Consider the following 22,554-nt stretch of genomic DNA (forward strand, 5'->3'; position numbering starts at 1 on the left):
TATTTATCCCACGGGCAGTACGAAGGACTCGGGCCCATCCCTTAAGATTGGAGGAAAGGAAATTTCACCAGCAACAAAGGAAAGGGTTCTTTACAGTAAGGGCAGTTAAAATGTGGAATTCATTACCCATGGAGACTGTGATGGCAGATACAATAGATTTGTTCAAAAAAAGGTTGGACATCTTTTTAGATGGGAAACGTATACAGGGATATACCAAATAAGTATACATGGGATGGATGTTGATCCAGGAATTAATCCGACTGCCAATTCTTGGAGTCAGGAAGGAATTAATTTTTCCCCTTAATGGGGTTTTTTGTTTGCCTTCCTCTGGATCAATAAGTAAATATAGATATAGAATAAAGTATCTGTTGTCCAAATTTAGCATAGGTTGAACTTGATGGACGTACGTCTTTTTTCAACCTCATCTACTATGTAACTATGTAACTATGTAACAAGTAAACAATCATTTTGTAAAAGGATAGATGATAAGGCAGGGTACTTCACAGTAGTCAGAAACAGCTACTTTTTACAGTGATGTACGAATACACTGGAATGATAGTAGAAGCTGCAATCCATTGGAATTCATTGCCTTCCGATTAGAATGGAGCCATTGAAACAGGTCCCCTCCCTGCTTCTTCTTAACCTGGTGTAGCAGTAAAGATGAGCATAGGTCTGTATCTAGCAGAAGCATACAGTTGGTAGAATATTTAAATGCATCTCAGTCTCTACTGATTCTAGTGTAATAAACATCACAAATCAAAGATGGCTGTCTCCAGTCTACTGCAATTGTACTCTCACAACCCAGGGGGAGCATATGGAAAAAACAACAACAAGAGAAACAATCTAAGTGCAGACGGTAGAATCAAGTGTGTATTATTTCACTGGATGTCTTGGCTCGTATGTGCAGCCTACTCACAGGATAACAGTAGTGTATGGGCAACAACAGGTTACTGGAGATGTGTCCAATCTTCTATACACCGGCATAGATTCACTCCAACCCGATTATCATTAGGGTGATGGAACATGAGGACAGAGAAAAATACCCATGATGCAGATCAATGATAAAATGGTAATCCTTTATATAGAATCTTAAGAATGCGCACTTACAATAATAAAAATGTTAAAACAGCATGTATCACTCTCAAGTGAATAGAGCATAAGTCGGATAGTGCCGAAGCTCACCCCACCGCCGCCGTTCTGTGTTGTGGTGGTTTCTACAGCACTCCGCCGTCTGCTGCAGTACTCACAGCAGCGTTTGGTAACTCGGCTTCGCTCGCGGTCTCCGATGCGTCACTTCCGGCAAGGCTTCTGTGATTGACGGCGGCTCTGCACCAATCCTCTCCAGCTCTGGGCGGTCCTACTCTACGCGTTTCGCCAATAGAGTATTAGGTTTCATCAGAAGCCTTGCCAGAAGTGACATGACGCATCGGAGACTGCGAGCAAAGCCAAGTTACCAAACGCTGCTGAGAGGACTGCAGCAGACGGCGGAGTGCTGTATAAACCTCCACAACATAGAACGGAGGCGGTGGGGGGGGGGGGGCGTTTTTGTATGAAACGTCAGCAGCTGTCACTCACACTTTACTACAAAGTATGAAAGAGATGTAGTTCTAGTATCTGTGACTTTTATTTGTGTAATAAAACAAACTCTGGTCTATTCCCAAACATGATGGGGTACATGATGACGAGTTTTGCAATGTTTCATTTCCTCTGGGCCTGGAATAAGAAGGCATAGGTGAAACACAATGTTCTTTTGTAGTCATACACTATTAGGTTTTGCAGACATAGTAATTTAAAATGAAGTCACAACCATGTAATATATGCATTAATCTGTCATAAAGTGTGTCACATGTCTGCAAAAGTTGTTAATTTGTGAGTTTTGTTTCTTCATAATATATATATAGTTATATATATAATGGAAATATTACTGTGTGCTCATTTGCATGTCTTAGACAGGTCTGCAACCCTGCCTTTCACCATTATCACCCAGCACACAGTGCTTCCACTGCAGCAAGGAATTCTGGAAAATTACATGCAAATGAGCACACAGTGCCACCTTTTGCTTCAAACCCAAATGACATGGTCCCCTGTAAGCTAATGCTTGCTGCATATCACAGCTTTGAGCACAGCCTGGGTTAAGATGCATAGCTGTAAACCCACCCACAGACAGCCGTTTCGACCTTAATGGGTCTCATCAGTGTGAGGTGGCACTGTGTGCTCGCAGGACACACCCTCATAATTCTATGAGAAACGTTTAATTTACTTTTTACTTTCTTCCTGAAAATAAATCTCCTTAAGCCAACGTGTCAAGGGGATATGGAGAGATCTCCCACATTTCCCCAAGAGTTTTCAGATTTTGGGCAGTGCGGTCTTTGTAACATTACGGCATCAAGCTATTTTGTATCTATCTTGTTTACGTCATTGTGGCAAACGTCAAAGTAACAAAACATGCATATTGTAACAGAAAGTCTTTGTCATTTTAATTTCTCCCATGTAGGTGTTATTTTTATCTCTCTCTCTCGTTGCATACAGACAAAACGCGCCAGTGAGAGCAAACGCCATTGTAATGGCATTAGGTGCACGTGAAAAACGTTGGGGGCTATCGCACCGGGTGGCGCACGCCAGCAAATGCAATAACCCCTGCTATATCGGTACATTGATCTGATGTGGTGTACATTTCTCATGTAATGATCCCTATCATAGGTACAAGAACTGACGGAAAGAATGTCTATGTACTATGATACTGTACATTCATTGAATCCCTTCAGTGGCGTAGGCCTGAAGTGAGTTGCACTATTATGTTAAGCCTTGTTGACGAAGTAGAGGACTTTTGGAATCTGCCGGTTACCAGTGACGCGGGGTTGCTTCGACAAGTAATTGGTCCATATGGATAAATTCAGCCAATCAGTGAGCTGCGCGGGAAGCCGGTGAGGTTCAGCGTCCAGGCAGGCGGTTTGTAAGTCACAGAGGCGCGTTATGAAAAGTGTCCGGGGCCGCGGGAGGAAGCCGCTGCCCGATAATACCTCCGGGAAGAAGATATTCAGGGCCGTTTACGTCAGCCGGTTTGGGGAACACAGCAGCGGCTGCGTCCTCGAATATGGCCTCAATCGTGGAGCTATGAAGCGCGTCACTTCCGGTGACCGTCGCTATGGAGATGAACGGAGACCAGAAATCGAGGAGCGTCACTCCCAGGAGCATAATAAGAGAAGCCAGACCGAGAGAGAGGAGAGGAGCCGAGGAACACCGGGCAGGGGGAACAATGAGACCCTGCAACAAGGCGGTGCTAGGAAGAAGGGAGGCACCGAGCCCGGGGCCTGTGAGAGAGCCGGGTCCCCAGAGATCCCGGTGCTGAAACAGCTCGGAGCAAGGAGAGGAGGAGCGGAGCGCGGGCCCTGCCAGGAGCGAGGTGCGTATCACACTGAAGCCATGCGCTGTCCCGGTCTGTACACCCCTCCTCATGAGCCTGAGACGCTGCTGGCCCGCAATAATCACAATGTCTGTGAGGTTAGATTTAAACTAATCAGGTTTGGCTGAAGCTGCCCTTAATGTTTGAGATTTGTTGGCAAGTGTCATATTTCTTCATAAGTTCATGATTTCTTTGCATATAATTATCCAAATAGTGTGTGTGTCTGTGTGTCTGTGTGTCTGCCCCCAGATGTGGGTATGTATGAGAAGCTGCACATCTGGAGGTGTTGGGGTGCATTAGGAAATTAAGCTGTCAGTATTCCACATATTTAAGTGGCTGAATGTTTGTTGAGCGCTGATACTATACTGCAACATTGAAATGGCCACCTTTTTAAAAATATATAATAAATACAATTAAAAAAAATACAATTGTAGCTACCAAAACCAAGGCCCAGATTCACTCATGGGTGCTAAACTTTATTAGCACACCTTAATTCAAGTGAAAGGATGTGCAGCTTAACATCCTTTAGTGAATCTGGGTCTAAATGTTTATTGGAAAAGTGGCAGTGGTTTCAGTGGAGGAAATGTTTTCTTACAGCACCTTGTCAACGAGGAAATCTCTGAATATATTTGCACATTTCACCCTCAAACCATGTGGATGCTCTGAATGAATTATGACTTTGTCACTAAGGCTGCGTCCATAGAAGCACCGACAGCGCTCCTCCACGCTGAGGCTCACCTTCTCAATCAGGAGCGATTGTATGGACTTGCAGGCGAGCCAGCGTGCGCGATCGGGAGGTGGAGCACTGACGTCATGGGGCCAATAACCCGCGAAGCGCCGCCGTTAACGTCATGGCGCCAACGTCGGGACGCTGCTTCGCTGTGATTGGAGGTTTCAGCCGACAGCGCGCTCAGATACAATTTCTGATGTCGGGTCAAAAGCCCCCTCTCAAGACCTCCTCATTGAGGATGATGGGGGCTCATCGCGGAGCGTCAGCCCGGCTCAGCGCTGTCGGTCCTTCTATGGACTCCGCCTTAGGTCCCCAAATTGAAACTATGAATATGTTTTATTTCTCTTTTTGTCATGCTCCATCCTCAACATGACTGCCCTTTCTTTAACAAACTGTTTGCTGCCTGCAGTTAATGATACAGTACAGTATGTACCTTTATTGTATAATGTCTGAACCTGCAGTTCGGGTTGTTTTCGGCTGAAAATCCCAATTTACTTTAATAGGGATTTTCGGTCGAGAATGGCCTGAAAAGTCTCTTCAGACATTATAGACTCGGGGCCTAAATGTCACACACATTTCTTGAGGACCGGTAATGCTAATATTTTGAAAGAGCATATTTTATACGGCAATTCAAATCAGACATACATTCAAATTAAATGTGTAGCAGAGCAGAAGTGCACAGCTGCTTATTGCCAAACAAGGCACTAAAGCTTTTAAGGACAATTGGTATATACATAATATTCACAATTCCGCCACTAATAAAGGTTGAGATGGAAACATGGAGCAATGACAAACTTGGTTCATTAATTGGGGAGGGCAGGAGTGGCACTAAATATACCACATTGTCTTGTATTCTGGCTCTGTTTTCAAGGAGATACTTGCCTGCAGCACCATTAGTCCCTAGTGTTGACAAACGTGGACATTTAATTAATACATTTTATATGGTCTTTAATTCTAAACCCACAAAATAAATAATGTATTTGTATTCTAGAGGATGTAAATTAGAAAGATAAAAGTACTGTACATGTTAAGAACTTGTTTGATATCACTTACAGCTGTAGCACAATGGATGATTTCTCATTCGGAATGGAATCCGCCAAAAGAACGGTCCTGGTCCCGCATGCATGCGAATCCCCGCGACCAGACTAATGGCCCATCAGGATTAACACAGTAGGGGTCCCTGCTTCTGAATGGGACTCCCGCTGTGTGACTTCTACCGGACCACATTAATCTGTAAGAGACGTGCAGTGAGAGTAGATAGAATAAATCCCTCTCTTTGCACAGCTCTAACAGACGATCGCGCAACTTTTATTTTAACATATTATTGAAGCAGGGGTTCTCTGGAGCTGAACCACATTATTTTCAACCCCGGGAACCTCCTGCTTCTCAAGTTACAGGCCTGGTATGGGATGCTGGTATCTCCTGTGCATTTAAATGTCTTGGTCACGTAATGTGGTGAGAGTTAAACATTCAGGGAGATACTGGGGCCTGTAACTCTGGAAGCATGGGTCCCTGGGGCTGAAATGAATGCAATCAATGTCAATACTATGTCATTAAAATAAAAGCAGCTTCATTACCTTAATCCTTTTAATCCAACAGCACACCAACTCTTGTCCCACTACGCCAGGGGTCTCCAAACTCCGTCTTCAAGAACTGCCAACAGGCCAGCTTTTATGGATATCCCTGTTTCAAAGACCGAGCCACTGATTGAGGCACCTGTGCTGAAACAGATATCCATAAAAGCTGGCCTGTTGGCGGCTCTTGAGGACTGAGTTTGGAGACCCCTGCACTACGTCATTCATTGCCATTGAGGTTATCTGTCCTCCCATTGAGGGCATAGGCAACCACAGTGGCAATCAATTGGTGTATTGGCTAGTATTTTTTTGTAGTATTGTATTTTAATGTTTATTTTATTTCTGTATTTTTTGTTTTTTGCATCACAAATGAGCAAAAGTGTTATTAGACATTTGGCTACTTGTGCTGTTGCTCGTGTGTGTGTGGTGATGTATTGGTTAATGTTTGTTTTTATTGTGTGTATGTGTGTGTGTTTTTTTTTTTCCTTTCCACCAAGGTTGCTCATTCATTGCGGCAATCCTTGCCCATTTTGTGGGCATTGTTTACCGCAGTGACAATCAATGGGTGGGGGGTGGGAGTAATTGCCCCGGGTTGGGTGGTTGGACCTCGCGGGAGGGGTTGACACTTCATTACCTTAGTGGTCAAAAGCGCTAAGGTAATGAAGGGGTTAACCCATCCTGCAGCCCTCCCAGGAGGACTAACCACCCTCCCTGGGGTAACTACAGTACACCTTTCACCCACACACACACACAAAAAACAGTAACACATTTTAATTACCTTAGTGGTTGTAACCATAATGCTTTGGCACCGGTCCTTACATCCTTCATCCTTCAAGGGGTAAGTAAAACATTTGTTTTAATTTGTTATGTATTTTACTGTATTTAAATGGGCAAAAGCACTAGTAGCAATATTTGGAAATGAAAGGAAGCACTCCTCTTACAGATATTGAATACCGTAATTATTGCTGTTATTACATTTATTTCATATTACTCTGCAGGTATTCTGAAAGCAGATGCATATGATATATGTGAGGTTACACCAGGAAAGCGAGATGGACAACAAATTAAAAATAGAAATAAAAAGGTACCTGAAATTTAAGTAGTTTACGTCATGAACGTGAAGGAAACTTTAAACACCAAAACAGCTTTATCTTGTTCTCCATTTTCTGACCTTCTGGAGATGTACATATTTTGTTCTATTTATGTCTATTGTATTACATACATGACTTTAGATCTCAAAGTTTTTTTTTTTCTCTCTCAAGGCTACCAATTGTGGCAACACAGCAAACTTCTCTTTATGAAAAATGCGAGTGTAGCACTCTGCAATAAATTAATTTTAGGGAACAAGAGTGCAAAATAGTATTGAAAGAACAAATAGAGTTGCATACTACACAATTTAGTTATGTATTGGGGATATCTTTATCCTATCTATCTCTATCATACCCCATTACAGTACACACATTGGGGTTTATGCCTCTCCCTCCTGTGTGGTACGACCGCTTTTGCCAAAGCAGGTAAAAAAGGCTCCTCCCACCTCAGATCTCCAGTCATGTTTTTCCTACCTGCATGTGTAGACTCTGAGAAGCTCCAACAAGAAGACAGGATTGGAGTTAAAAGCTCACGGCGTGCTGCTCTCACCGATTATACAAATCCTCTAATAGAGGTCTGAAATGCATCCTATATGGGCCAGGTCCCTGCCAGTCCTGGCCACGCAAACCGGCAGGATTCCCTGATCGAGGTAGGTCTGAGATACCTCTGCAGGTCAAGTCCCTGCCGGCTCTGTTGCGCAAACAGGCTGGAGCCGCTAAGCAGGTCGTAACCTGTAATGCAGCCCCTGCCTGCTCTGAACTACCGGGTGGATCCCTGAATATAGGAAGTAGTCCTGGTATGCCTCTGGTGCCAGATTCCGGTTGGGCAATTATCCGCGCAGCACAAACCAGAACTGTATGTTGCCACGACTGGAAGTAAACACAGACTTTATTGTTTAGTCCCATGAGATCTTGCAGCTGTGCACCTGGAGGAACATATAAGGCACAAGGGGGTCCTTTTCAGTGCCTTTTTATTGACCAGTTGATTCCTTGTTGCTGCTGCTTCCTGAGCTCTATTTTGTCATGATGCATCTCCTGAACTTATAATGGAATCATTAACTCCTATACAGGTGGCTACTAGAAAATCTTAAAAAGGTTACAGCCAAATATAAGCACTGTATATTTGCCTGATAATTATACTAAGGGAGCTTTCCCCACCTGAATTAAGCTTCTCTCCGATGAGAAATCTCCAGCTCTGAGCAATTCATTTTTCTAATGACTAAAAAGTTCAGTCTTGGAGACCTGTGAGGTTGTCAGACTGGAAGCTAAGGGCATGTCTCATAAGAGATCAAGATCCCCCTTCTGTAGACTCGGATGTGCAAGGTACCTATTACATTGACTGGCAACAATCTTCATCTGAGAAAGATACACAGAGGCTGCAGAAATCCCAGAACCTTTTAATATGGAAATTGTGGATAAGCTCATTAAAGGTATGAGACCAGCTATGGACATTGTGTGTGTGTGTGTGTGTGTGTGTGTGTGTGTGTGTGTGTGTGTGTGTGTGTGTGTGTGTGTGTGTGTGAGACAGGATCTGTGGATAGAGTATTTTTTGGCTCTCAAACAGTAAGAGTTTTTGTTTCTCTTCACCAAGTAGGCAGAGATCTAATTAATAGTGAAAGACCACATCCAGACACATGAGGGGCTGGTTTGTGGGGTTGAGCCAACCTGCCCCTCAGACATATCTGTATCAGTTTATGGTCTCTTTAACATACAATTCACTATTGAGCCACACTTCCTGGTATTTTATTTGTATATATTATGTATGTTCTCACTGCCACTATCTCTTGTTAGTTGTTGTGACTATTCATTTTATTAATAAAATTAAACGTACATTTTTTTTATCCGCCCAGGTTGTGCACCACACATGTACTTCTTATGAAAATCTGTGATTGTCACGTGATTTTCTTGCTTTTTTTTTTTATTACTTGTATCTGGCTTTTGCCACAATTGCATGGCGGACAATGATCCATCTGGATGATGGTGCCTTCCAGAATCACATGGATAAGAAGGTGGAGTCTGCACTCAAGACCGTATTCCAATATTGGAACAAATTTTTAAGCCTATGGTATCTATAGCATGCATGGCTCATACCACAAAATTATGGATCGCCCAGACAGAGGAGCAATTTGAGTCACGTTTGAACAGACAGAATCCTTAAGGATTGTGCTCCTATCAAGGAAGCAGTCTGGTTTTTTTTTTCCATGTGCAATGCTTCATTTGATGCCATCAGGTTAACAGCCAGGTCCTCACTCTAGCAGTTTTGTCTAGAAGATTTCTATGGTTACGATCTTGGTCCACTGACACATTCTAAGAAGAGACTTCTTTCTCTTCCCTCCATAGGTGACATTGTTTGGTGAGGTACTAGATACTTTAGTTACTAAGACCTCAGACGAAGAGGCATTTTTCTTCCTCAAGATAGGAGAAAAAGGAGGAGGGGTCCTTATCCAGAAGACACTCCTTTTAAAGACTTCAGAGCTTACAGGCCTGGAAAATCATCCCAAAAGCATAATTTTCAGTCATTTTGGTCTTCCCATGCTACAGGAAGGAACGAGCCTAGCACCAGCCGACCCTTCCTTAAAGATCCCACTTCCTGAAGGCCAACAGGTATCTATTTTCAGGGATCAGTGGGCCTACATCACAACAGACGCATGTGTTGCAGATCATCAAAAATGGCTAGGCGTTAGAATTAAACAAGGTTCCTTGCAGGAACCACTTTCTTTTCTGAACGCTCCCCACCCTGAGGGACAAGAGACTAGCGCTACTAGAAGCCAACATTTTATCTACAGGGTCCCTTGAGACCAAAAGGGACAGGCATTTAGTCTAAGCTACTTATGGTCTAAAAGGCTTATGGGGAATTCTGTCCCATTCTAGACCTTAATTCGTCAACTAGTTTTTAACGGCAAGTCCATTCTCCACACACTTCAACCCAGACATGTTTTAGCATCAATAGATCTAAAGGATGCATATCTACAATCTACCTATAAAGATATCCCATCAAAGATATCTGTGATTTTGTGTGATGGAAACACTATCAGTTTGTCGCACTTCCTTTTGATCTAGTCATGGCCCCAAGAACATTCGCCAAGGTTCTAGCGGTCGGTATCGCTCATCTCAGGAAGATGGCATCTTAGTCAGAGCTCATTCCTTTGCAGAGGCAAGATGTCATGTCAAGATAGTTCTGCAAGATCTTCAAGGAGTCGTATGGTTCGTAAACATGGTAAAAAGTTCACTGTTCCTTTGAATGAACCAGAGGTTCATGCGAATGCTATTGATATACACAAATAGTCAAAGTAGTTTTTCCTCATGAGAGCCCTCAATATTTGCAGGGCAGCAAAAGAGCTGCTTCAATGTTATCCTGCATCAGCAGGCTAGTGTACAGTAGTGTAAAGTGCCCCGTGCACGAAACGCGTAGGTGCGTTCGTGTGGCTTTGCTGTCCCCTTGCTGCACCACCCTGCAATAAACCTGACCTGTTGTTTAGCTGAGTGCTCACTTTGTATTTTTTCCGGTCTCATTGGGAGTTGGAAATTGAGGCATTGCAACACATCTTCACCTATCTTCCTGCTGGCTATCTACCTGGATGAACTGCACGCCCTGGATATCTGGAAGTCCTGCAAGCACTAAGGTAACAGGGCAAGAGCGCCCCTACATATATGCATATGTTTACCAGTGCCTCTGTTCATTTTTTATTGGTTACTAGGGGGGGCTGTTATGGTGTTTCAACTGTGGTGGTCATGTGGACCCCACTAGACTCCTAGCCCGCACCTGATAATTGCCATATCATTCATGGACTTTCCATTGCTATCCAGTATCATTTATATATGTTATTGAGGAACTTTGACCAATTTGGATGCATCACTTTTTTCCTGTGTTTTGTGTTTAGTGTACAAGGGTACTGAGCCTCTTCACCTTGGCTATAGAAGCAGTGCCATGGGCACAATTTCAGGCCACTTCAGATCCGTTTTCTGCAAGGTTTGGATAAAGATCCACTGAATCATTTGCAGAACATTCACCTGTCTTCCTGCACTCGAGAGTTTGAGATGCTGGGAGAGCCTTATGAATATCATGAAACGCAGAGACCTACAGATCAAGGCTTTGCACACCGTCTGTACCTATGCTAGCCTAATATGTTGGGGTGCCCTCCTAAAGAAATCCTCAAGGGAAATGTTCTGTCATAGAAATCTCCTGAAAAATGTGCAGGAGATCAATTTTCCAATAGTTTCTAATATAGTCGATTTAAACTTTTGTCCGGTTGTGAGAAACATTAGTACGTCATCTGCAAACATTTCCAGCTTCAATTCCACTAACCCAACCTCTATACCATTTTGAATTCCTTCATCTGTCTAAGGTATTGTGCCAGTGGTTCTATTGCTAGATTGAATAAAAGCAGTGAGAGGGGACATCCATGGTGTGTGCCTCTGAATAATTCAAATTCTTCTGAGGAGCCCCGCTGCTATTTTGGCCTTTGATTGCTAATACATTGCTTTTAAACATTACAGTGAAATGACCTTAGGTACATTTGGAATCAAACGTAGCGAGTAAATGTTCCCAATGTATATTCTCAAAGGCCTTTTCGGCACACCCTCTGTACCAATGCCAGCCTAACAGGTTGGGGTGCCCTCATAGAGAAATCCTTCTCTCGGGAAATGTTCTGTTGTAGAAATTCTCCTGCATTCGCAGGGCTTCAATCAAGTGACCTTTGGGTGAGGGATTCCGGCAATACACTTAAAGCAGTATTCCTTAGAGCTATTGGTTCGACCAGAAGAATTGGGAAAGTACAGGCATAATCTTTATAAAGCACCATATTTTAGAACCCATCAGGATTATGTGGCTTGTATCTCCGTCCCTTCCTAAAGTAGCCTTCGGCCTTTCATATGAATCAGGGCATAATTGTTCCTTTAATTTTGTCCAAATAAAAGTGGAGCTTTTACATTGCTTAGATGTTGTAATGAGTCTTATCCCATTACGTTGTTAAATCACAATATTATAGAAAATGAGATTGATGTTTTGTTTTCAGAAAACCGAAAAGGCTATTCGGCTTCTATCTTCCATCTCTAGATGGATCAAACTATGCATCCAGGAGGCTGACATCCTGGAATGTCCATTAATAATAAGGCTCATTCTACTTCATGGGCCAACAGTGTTCTTGCTTCAGGAGAAGAAAAATGGAAAGCTGCTGCATGGTCTCTGCAGAATACATTCATTAGGCATTATAAGTTATATGTGTCAGCCTCTGAGGAGGCAAGATTTGGAAGAAATGTTTTACAAGTGATCATGCCAGACTTTTGCCACCCTTAATTTGGAATGCTTTGGTACCTCCCCATCTTGTGTACTGTAATGGGGGATGATAGAGAAAGGTATACATGTTACTGTTATTTCTCTAAGTCCCTACATGACAGTACACTGACTTTTCCCATCCCAAAGTGTTCTTTATTAATTTTATTTGTGCTTTATCATGTAATCGTTTGAGGAAAGCCTGTTCAAATAGGGTAAACGTATGACTGGAGACTAGAGATGGAAAGAGCCTTTAACAGCTTTGGTAAAGATGGTTCCAGCACACAGGAGGGAGAGCCATAAACCCCATCATGTGTACAAGGCATGGAGGGAATCAGAGAAAGATAAATAACAGTAAGAAATGGAATATGTGAGAGATAGAGATATATCTCACATACACCCTATGACAGACGCACACATGGTGATAGAGACCGTCCCAGGGTGGGGAAGAGGTAAATGGGATGTGATCCTCATAGTTCTTGCCTGTGAAGAGAGAAATCTGTATGCTGCACATGGTCTCATGGAGCTGCCAGAAGATCCCCCTTTCTCAATCCCTAACTCTCCCTGTTTGCTCCAACTCTCAGAAGCACAGCCGGAAGAGAAAAAATACAGGAGGGGGGGTCATGTCTGACAGCACTATGCGAGACGCACACACACACTTCTCTCCCCCCCCCCCCCCTTCCACCACAGTGCAGCTCGAATGATCCGCATTGGAAAAAAGAAGGTAGTGTCGGCTGCACTGTGCTGGCATACATAGCACAGCTTTGTGTATACAATTGTATATACATTTAAAAAGTGTATGCTGTGACTTGTGAAGGAAAAAATATGTATTAAATTAGGTGTGTCAAACTTTGGGGGAGATTCACAAAACCGCTTTTCAAGTAAATGATAGCCATAGTCTCCCATTATCTATCCCTGTTTTACGAATCTTACTCTTATGAACGCCACCCCGTGTGCACGTGACTTGTATATGGGAAAGGGGTTAAAACATCCAGATGACTCACCTCACCGCAGGTCCCTGAAAATGAGCAATAACTTCCCAAAAACCCATGATATTGCTCCTCAATTACGCTTCCGCCACCAAGAATAATTTAAGGTCTTACCCAGCGGAGTCCTTGGTACCCTGTTTACTGGGAAAATATGTAATTGATACAATAACACATTGTAGCAAAATGTGTTAGAAAATGCGATTTAATTGCTTTAGAAAGATTCAATTAGCCGAAAGACAGTACTTATTACATTTAAGAATTAATATACGAAAAGTATACAGTACTTGTTTATAGAAAAGGAATCTTACAAAAACATACAATATATAAATGCAGACAGTTTTAATAAATAAGAAAATAGAACCTATATGTTACCAACTAACAATATTAGATCCCTTTTGAAGGGACGAAGTTGAAGATATGAGAACTCGTGTGGATACAACAACCCTCTGTTGAATTTTGCCTTTGATACTTAAATGCATTGTTTTTATGCTAAAACTTTGCCCCTGTGACAAGGATAGGCCAACATTTTGTGGGTGTTTTATATTCCACTAAGCAATGTTTCATGATATGGCTGGAAGAGTAATTTTTAACCCCAAATTAATCAGAGTATAAAATACCCCATAATTGTTGCACAGGTCTGATATTGAACGCCACAAATCTATATTTTATCCTTGTGAATTATATCAGATTTTTAGATATTTTTAAATATGGAGTGCCCTTTCTGTCACTTTTTTTTTCTGCTTGGCCAGAACAGTCTGCCTTTGCATCATATAAGGAGAGACACCCTGTGCTCAAAAAGGGGCACACCTGAGGTACCTGGAAGATATGCTAATATATGCAAAGTATATTTAAAGACTCCCATCCCACACTTCCTAAAAGGATTCCCATAAGAACTATATTGAAGTGACATCTAAAGTATCTTGTGGGAATAGCACTGGATTAGAAGAACCCACACAACCTTTACTATTCTATGTAGCAGCTTTAGCAGTGCGAGTTAAACCAGCTGCTGGGTAGCACCTTGTCACAACAAACTTTTCAGCTGCTCACACCTGTAGCCCCTTCCCCCTGATTTCCTTTGAAAGCAGAACATATCCACTTCCTGGTTACCAGTTCAATGTTCCTTGAGCAGATAAAGGAGCAAACCTGAAATACCTGTGAGATATGCTAATTGCTGGATTAGATACAGGTGTGAGCAGTAAAGCTCAAAAGTATGCTGTGACAGTGATTCTACCATCAGCTGGTTTAGTTACCACTACTAGAGTTGCTGTCCTGAATAGCAGAGGTTGGAACTGACACCAGTATGCCATTCCCTACAAGGTGCCTTTGATGTCTTTAATCTTATTGAAATCCTTTTTAGAAAGTGTGGAATGTAAATCATTTAAATATACTTTGCATATCTCATTAGAATATCTTCTCAGGTGTCTGAGGGGATAGATAGAACTTGAGACTCTAGCAAAGTAGGGTTTTGCTTTTGCTTCCTGCCAACCATATTTCAGGAATACGGATTCTGGGTGAAATGTGATGGTCGATTCCACAAAATCCATCCAGAATGAATCATATAGCGAATTCAAAGATATCCAGATTATTTTTTTAGTGCCCAATCCACCTTTTGGATTCTGGTTTGCGGAATGTATTTTGGTAAAACCAGTAACAAAACTCAGCGGAATGGATTCCAACAGTTTTGCCGATATCTAATTGTCACCAGTCACTACTATTAGAAAGCTAGTTTTATTTTTTTTTCTATTGGCCCATAAATGCATGGACCATATTGACCCAGTACACGGAGAAAAAATAAGTATTTTTAAAATTAAATTAGCCCCTTTGTTGCTGTTAACAACTGTGTTGGTTACAACACAACTGAATAGGTTAAAGGCATTAATGTGACACTTGCCATTTGTGAAGGGCAAAGAGCAAGCTCCTTAGTTTGAAATATTTATGCTGCATCCTTTTCAAGTAGAAAAAGTGAGCAGCTGTTTGCATATTTTTTTTAAGAACTGTAGCATTATTGTGTTAAGAAATGTACCACTTCTTTCAGCTTCTTTTCATGGCCATGTAAGCAATAATAGTTACAGTATGGCACAGGTCCATGAGCGACCTACCGTATTTCCTCGTTTCTAAGATGCACCTTTTTTCCCATTTCCACATGTGTGAAAAACTTATAGCGGGCACTTACTAAAAGTTGGTGGCTGGTTGAAGTGCTGGCTGCGTCTCCCATTGCCACCCCCCAGCGTGACTGTCAGCTGCGCGGTGCGGCGGTAGAAGTGTCGGCTGCCTCTCCCATCCAACCCCCCCCCCCAACCCCTCTCCCCTCCAACCCCCCCCCCCCCCAACCCCTCTCCCCGGGCGACCGTCAGCTGGGCGGTGCAGCTGCAGAAGTGCCGCTGGCTGTATCTACCATTCCTCCCTGCCCCTGCGCGCGACTATCAGCTGTCCGGCAGGATAGTAGATGTGTGTGTGTGTGTCTCCATTCTCTCATTCCCTCCTTTCCCCCCCATCCATTCTCTCTCCGCTCATCTGATACTGTCTTTCTCCCCCCATTCTGTGCCTGTGTCTCTCTCTTAGATAAATGTATGGTTTTGTCTCTAGTTTAAAATAAAAAATCTGCACATTTAATATAGTGGGGTTTTTTCCCCAAATTTTTTTTATTAAATCAAGGGCGCATCTTAGAATCGAGGAAATAGGGTATTTTAATTCAGGAGTGGCCAACTCCAGTCCTCAGGGGCCACCAACAGGCCAGGTGTTAAGGATATCCCTGCTTCAGCACAGGTGGCTCAGTCGTTGACTTAGTGTTAAACACAGCGGTGTGCAAACTGGGGGCCGCGCCCCCGGCAGGGGGGAAGGATTTTCTAAGGGGGTCGTGTGGTTGCAGAGCCCCCGCGCTTTTCCCTCAGGCATGTAAATTAAATGAGAAACTTGTGGTGTACCCCCGCTTCAGCTTGGATATATTACAGAGGGAGTGGTGCTGCAAGGGGCATGTAACTAAGTACACAAAAGAGCCAGACAGAGCCCCTGGTGGTAGCACTCTATTCCAAAATGATATGGTGATTCTTTAAAATAACTTTATTATTGACATAACGTTAAAATATTGGGGTCTAAAACAAAGATTAAATATTCCAAGTGTGTGCGTCTCTATTGGATTGATGTGTCCAGAAGAGTGTACATAATTGGATTAATGTCCAGTGTTAGGGTAGTTCACTGGCCCTAGTGTTCCTCGTATAGAGTGAATTGACTAGAGTACTAGTGGATTATCAGCAGTTTGGGCCACACATGCAGTGCCCCAGTATGAATATACTAGTTGGTGCTCTTAAGTATGGGACCTATGCTGTACTATTGCGTGATGGCAGCTTAAGCATATTAAAGTTGTTGTATTGAACAAATCTTGGTCTAAGTGCACCTATTTGTATGTTCCCGTCACCTCCCTATACAATAGATGGTATGTTGAATAGGGTGTATGGTGCCTGGTACATAAACATCTACAGTTGTTGATGTCTGAGGTGTGCTGTATACTAGTATTGATAAAACTTGTACTGGTGTATAATATGACACTGCTATAACTCTGTTCTAGATAGATACCAAGTTAATAGCTAAGTACTGTACCTTTTGGGGTATTATATCGGTCAGTTGACAGATCTGTCCCCATTTGGCACAGTGCTTTGGCATGTGTGGTTGTATTCTGGCACTCCAGAGGTTAATTGCTGGTTTGGTTTGCCTATTGCTAAATCGTATTGTACCCTATGAGCTGCTCGCTGTATCAGGGAAATAGCATTGTGGCTTCCTTGCCTAGTTAGGTAATACAATGTTGTGCCAGATTTATTAGTTGCCTTTACTTGTATGTGACTAGTGAGTCCATTGGGACCCTAATAGTCCTTTACTGTGCACTGGAGGCGCCACGCTGACTCTCTCAATATCACTGAGTCAGTGTATGTGAACTCGAGCACCTCCGCGTGCACGTGGTCACGTGCTTGCCGACGCGCGCGTACACTCTTCTTGACACATCAATCCAATAGAGACGCACACACTTGGAATCTTTGTTTTAGACCCCAATATTTTAACGTTATGTCAATAATAAAGTTATTTTAAAGAATCACCATATCATTTTGGAATAGAGTGCTACCACCAGGGGCTCTGTCTGTCTCTTTTGTGTACTATGTAAATTAAATGCCGGGAGAGGCGTGAGGCCTCTGCAACTTCACTTACCTGCTCTCAGCCGGCTCTTCCCTGATGCGTTGCCATGACAAAGGACAATCCAAGGCATGGGGGAGCGGTGACAGGGAGAGGGAGCGGTGACAGGGGGGGGGGCGCAAACTTAAAAGTTTGCGCACCCCTGGTTTAACAGACACCTGCACTGCACTAGTAGCTGTGTAACTAATGGATATACTGTATGAAAGGCAGATATCACCCCCCCCCCCCAGCAAATGTCACATACACAGAAATTATCAATGATCTTTTAGAAAGCAGTATTGAAAATATTTTAATGTGCACATTTGTGATCTTACTTCACAAAACTCTAAAACTACCCTTGAATAAGAATTGCAACGGTAGCATTGACGTTGACTGCTCATGTTTTTTGTTTAGCAGTAGGTTGTAAACTCATTCTTACTGTATTAGGCTGTGATTATACAGAAAAACGCCCATGGTGTTGCCCGTAGCCACACCGCGCGGCACAGAAAACAAGTTTCATACATTTGTGATGCGGGAGACAGTTCATACATTTCCAAAATGTGTTTTTGCGCCGCTCCGGGCGACACCACGGGCGTTTGTCTGTATAATCACAGCTTTAGAGTTCTGGTAAGATCCTTACTTGACTACTGTAGATAAGCCTAGATAATAAATTATATGAAAATTAATTTACCTTCATTATATTATGTAGGTCGGATATCTTTTTATGAGGTTCATTATATGACTATACACTTTTTTGTGCTGTTGCCAACAAGTTTACAAAATAAAATAAAAGTCTAGCCAAATAGTGTAAAATCATAAGATATTTGAAGTAATTTTGTTTTAAATCCAGAAAGCATTATTTAATTTTCATTGTATTATTAGTCTGAAAGTCATCATGCAGTGTTCAAAGTAATTGCAAAAATGATGGAAGAAAATGAAAATCTTAGAAAAAGACTGTTACAGTGCAGTCAGAAATGTGCTGAGGGTAAGTGGATTTTTTTTAGTTTTCATAAAATGTGCCTTTTTTAATTTGTGTTTCATAATAAATATACTTCTGTAATTCTATCTTTATCGTTTTTTTATGTGCAAAGGTGAATTATGTTACAGCTTCTTTCTTCGGACTTACAATGCTAGCCAATCCTACCATAAAATGCAGAAAAGGTGTCTTAATGCTCGCAGTTTATATACACTGCATTTTAATATTACTTGTCAAAAAGATGAGGCTCATTTGTCAAGTAATTTTTTGTTGTTGGTATATTAGAGGGATATATTCGTACATTCATTTTCAAATGTGATGGCTTCTAGATCATGGTACCTTGATTATAAATCTTTGAACCCATTTTTGAGTTATATCAACATGAATATTTTCTGCTGATGGCTGAAGTGGATCTAAGAATGTGTTGGTGTTTTTTTTTACTTGTATATAACCCAGTTGATTATCCAGGGAGATATGTGCCACTTTTACCTTAACAAGAGATGCAAGATGAAAATGCCTTGATACCTAGACCCGTAAATATTTATCATGCTGTTCAAGCTTCTGTCTTTCTTTGCAAATGGAGAGATCCTTTTCTTGAACCATGATTTATTACAGGAGGGAAAAAAGAGAAACAGCCTAGTTACAAGAATGTTGTTTACGAGTATATTGTCTGTGTTCAAACTAAAGCATTTAAACATACTTTAACTTGCAGACTGGGTCATAAAAGGACTCTACCCATATTTTTTTTTTATTCTTGGAGGTCATTTAAATTACCTAAATGGTGGCTTTAATGAAAAATGAATCTATAAGACTCACAAAATGCAGACTTGTGCATGCATTAAGATTAATCAACTCCTGCTTGAAAGTAACATAACACTATGTTGCTGAGAAATATTGCGTGATCTGGGCCTGTGTGAGACCGGTTTATTACAGATAGTCACTGTCTATGTTTAATAATATATACAGTGACAATGTATCTAATAAACCGGTCTCACACAGGCCCCACACAGGCCCAGATCACACAATGTTTCTCAGCAACATTGTGTTACTTTCAAGCAGGAGTTGATTGTGTGTGTGTGTGTGTGTGTGTGTGTGTGTGTGTGTGTGTGTGTGTGTGTGTGTGTGTGTGTGTGTGTGTGTGTGTGTGTGTGTGTGTGTGTATAGATCTCTATCTCAGCAGAAAAGAACCACTTGGCGCACCTAGTCTGCCCATTTTCCCATATCTTGTAAAACCTCAGACCCTACTTGAACCTTTGACTTTCTCTAGTATTCAGGATAACCTTCTCTATCCTAAGCATGTTTGCATTCCTTTACTGTGTTCGCCCACCTTTTTTGTTGGGAGACTATTCAATGAGTCCTCCACACATTTCATTTCCTTTGAGCCTGCAGCTTCAGATCTTGTCCTCTGAAATGTTTCTCTCCTGTACTCTGTATTTATATACTTTTTTTTTTTCTACGTTTAAAATGTCACATTATTGGGACGTGATAAGTCATGCATTACATGATCTTTCGCAGCCACTTATGTCAACAGAAGCACACAGATTGAGACTGCTAGTGCACACAAAGTAAGTACATCTAGAAACACTCAATGTTCTGCCTGTTTTGTTTGGAGTATTGTTAAAGTATTCCCTCCTTGTTTGCTTGCATACAAGAAAGTTGTCCTTTTGTACTATTCTGGTTCAAAATTCAGCAAATTGTGACATTTGTAACTTTTCAGAAACGTTTCACACCCTACAAGTCTTTTACGCAATATGCAACAGAAAAGCTACAGGCTGGCATGATGTCAAATCTTTTGTTTGTTTTTCTTCGGCATCCTTATTTTCCGGTTTAGTGACTAATATATCATGATCAATCAGACCAATTAGCATACAGGAAAATCATAAACGCAGAGAACCTCCAGTGAAATGATTTGGTGCGGTACACATGTAATGCTAAATCTTTTTGCCCAAGTTTTAAATTGTGCATAATTTTTCTCATTTTTTTTTCAACAGAATGAATCAGTTTTTGGATGGATGTAGAAAAGACTGGAACTAAAAAAAGACAATATTTTGTTAAGATTATTTAAAATTTCTGTTTCTAGTTTATTTATAATAAGATGTTTATACCCTTCTATCAGCATAATAAAACAATGTACACATCACATTCCTTTAAATGTTATGTTTATTTAAACCAGTGGTTTTCAACCTTCATTTATTTTTTGTTAGGGAACCCCAGAATTCGATTGTAAAATTCTGGCGAACCCTCGCCACCGTTTCTCGCCCCCCCCTGTCTCTTGCTATCTCCCATCTCTCGTCTCTCCCCCCCCCCTCTCTCTCCTCCTTACACTTCCCCTCACCTTCTCCCTTACGTGTGTATGTGTGTATATTCTCACACTTTCTCCCCTTCACACACACCCACCCCCAACCACCGTCTATTTAAGGGAGCCTGCGCTGAGAGCCTGTGCTGATGCTTCCCCTCCCGTCTATCAGCCGGAAGTTGACCGCAGAAGCAGGGAGAGTAAAGATAGCAGTGCACCGGGTGGCTGCTGCTTCTGAGCTCGGGATCCACTGGGTCACTGCTATGTGGTGGTGCTCCCGCGCTGCCAGATCTGGGAGATTTGTCCCAGCTCCCCCCCCCCCTCCCCTTGGCGGCCGTACAGCCCTTGAGAGGGTGCTCGCGGAACCCCGGTTGAAAATCACTGCGTTAAACTATTAAGATCAGAAGGCTTTCTTTAGTGTGTGCATACATATGCTGTAATAAATTTGGTTTTCAAGAAACTCTTTGACAAAGGGCAGGAACGCCCGAAAAGCATCAGAGTAGACTCTGTACCCATTCACCTTGATGTTCCCCATGTATTCCCCCAATAAATATGTTTTTAACTTTATACCTTGATGTGCTGTACTCCATTTTTTTCCTTCCCACGCTGTGCACCGTTTTTCCACCTTTGGACTACATTTAATATGCTGTAATAAATTGGTTTTTCTAAACTATACAAATTAGACATTTTTAGTACAACTAAGCTGTAAATTGGTAACTTCACTTACCCCTTTATTTCAACTCCTAGTGAGTGAAAATTCAAATAAGACACTCTGCTCCTCTAAAGTGTCCTCTTTATGTGAGAATAGTTTAAACTCCATCACTGTATATTTTTGCCTCTGGTGCTCTGCATCTTTTCTTTAAATAAAGGCGTTATTGAGCTTATACTAATTACAATATGCAAAGCACTTTAAGTACCTGCATTGTTTTTACTTCTGTTAATTAGTATTTTAACGATCATTTTGTCTTGTGATATAATAGATGACAGGGCTTGGGCTTTATCAGGTTTTTCTTGGATGCAGTTCTCTGAAATTAGATATACGTCGTTTTTACAGGCCCCCAGTTACCATCCGCAAAAGAAAAGGGTATTGGGAGAAAGGGACACTCAAAGAGCATGGGAGTAGAAAGAAAAGGGTATGGGAAGAAAAAGAAGGTGGTGTGACAGTTGCAAACCAGGAAGGAAGAAGAGAAGTAGGAGCCACAAATGTGAAAGTGCCCCCAAGGTCTTACATTTGTCTTGGGCACAGCAATTTCTATTGTGACGAGCAACTGTTAAAGATGCAGGTTTCAGCTGAGTCCTGAGCTGCAATTAGATGCACGGCCCGAGTTAATTTCCCAGGATTGAAAACAGAAAATAGACAGGATGGCGCTCCCCTATAAATATAACCAATACAACAGCCCCACCAAGTGGTGGAACTTTAACAAAATAAATCAAATGTGAATACAGAAAAGATGTTCATAAACACCAAAATAATTATAAAAAACTTAGTCAACAACTCAACCTTCAAAAGAAACAGCTAGGTTCCTCAAAGATACAGATACACAAGGATGAGGGAGCAGTAGACATCAGTATGTTGAAAAATTACAAAAACATACAACACTAACATAAAACGGTAGTAGGTAAGTGTTGAAGGTGAAATTAATAATATATTAACAGATATGCTCACCTGGAGGTGAGTATATCAAAGCTCATAGTTGCGTGGCAAATGAGGTAGTAGGTCACGATGTAGATTTTTACAGTGAAAACAGAAGGGACTAATTGCGCATCATACACTCCTTTTTAATTAACAAAACACAAAAAACAGACCCCCCTGAATGAAAACTTACAAGCGTGTTGTCATTCAGGGCATATAATAGTTTCTTTAGAGGACTCTCTCCCCTCCGACGCTGAACAGGAGTGTAGGTGGTAGCAGGCTTTCTGGCTTGTGTTGCATCTGTATACCGTCGTCCGGGAAAACAACAAACAGCTTTCCACATTGCTCCCACAATACTTCTCCCAGTCTGGTCAGTCTCTCTGTGTTCAACTCAACGCGTTTCGCTGGTCAGGTGTAATTTCTTGTCTACAT

At 41.9% G+C, this 22,554-nt stretch overlaps 1 protein-coding gene across 3 annotated transcripts; it reads left to right on the forward strand.

The window, feature by feature from the left end:
* The first annotated feature begins 2,899 nt into the window (after positions 1-2,899).
* On the forward strand, positions 2,900-21,056 carry C5H5orf47 (chromosome 5 C5orf47 homolog). Of its 3 annotated transcripts, XM_075601008.1 has the most exons (5): positions 2,900-3,403; positions 6,706-6,791; positions 18,100-18,202; positions 19,709-19,758; positions 20,185-21,056. In XM_075601008.1, the coding sequence occupies exons 1-5, from the start codon at positions 2,974-2,976 to the stop codon at positions 20,209-20,211; spliced, it is 696 nt and encodes a 231-aa protein (XP_075457123.1). In that variant the 5' UTR covers positions 2,900-2,973; the 3' UTR covers positions 20,212-21,056. The 3 variants fall into 3 exon arrangements, with proteins under 3 accessions (XP_075457123.1, XP_075457124.1, XP_075457125.1); XM_075601009.1 differs by lacking the exon at positions 20,185-21,056 and having other exon boundaries at positions 19,684-19,754; XM_075601010.1 differs by lacking the exon at positions 19,709-19,758 and having other exon boundaries at positions 2,901-3,403.
* The last annotated feature ends 1,498 nt before the right edge of the window (positions 21,057-22,554 follow it).

Source organism: Ascaphus truei, chromosome 5 (genome assembly GCF_040206685.1).
Source record: "Ascaphus truei isolate aAscTru1 chromosome 5, aAscTru1.hap1, whole genome shotgun sequence".
NCBI lineage: Eukaryota > Metazoa > Chordata > Amphibia > Anura > Ascaphidae > Ascaphus > Ascaphus truei.

Bases quoted from the DNA above. Each gene is read 5' to 3' on its own strand.
- C5H5orf47 (XM_075601008.1), top strand. From the start codon at position 2,974: ATGAAAAGTGTCCGGGGCCGCGGGAGGAAGCCGCTGCCCGATAATACC. The intron at 3,404-6,705 runs GTGCGTATCACA...ATTACTCTGCAG, and splicing joins CGGGCCCTGCCAGGAGCGAG to GTATTCTGAAAGCAGATGCA. The intron at 18,203-19,708 runs GTAAGTGGATTT...GATCTTTCGCAG, and splicing joins CAGTCAGAAATGTGCTGAGG to CCACTTATGTCAACAGAAGC.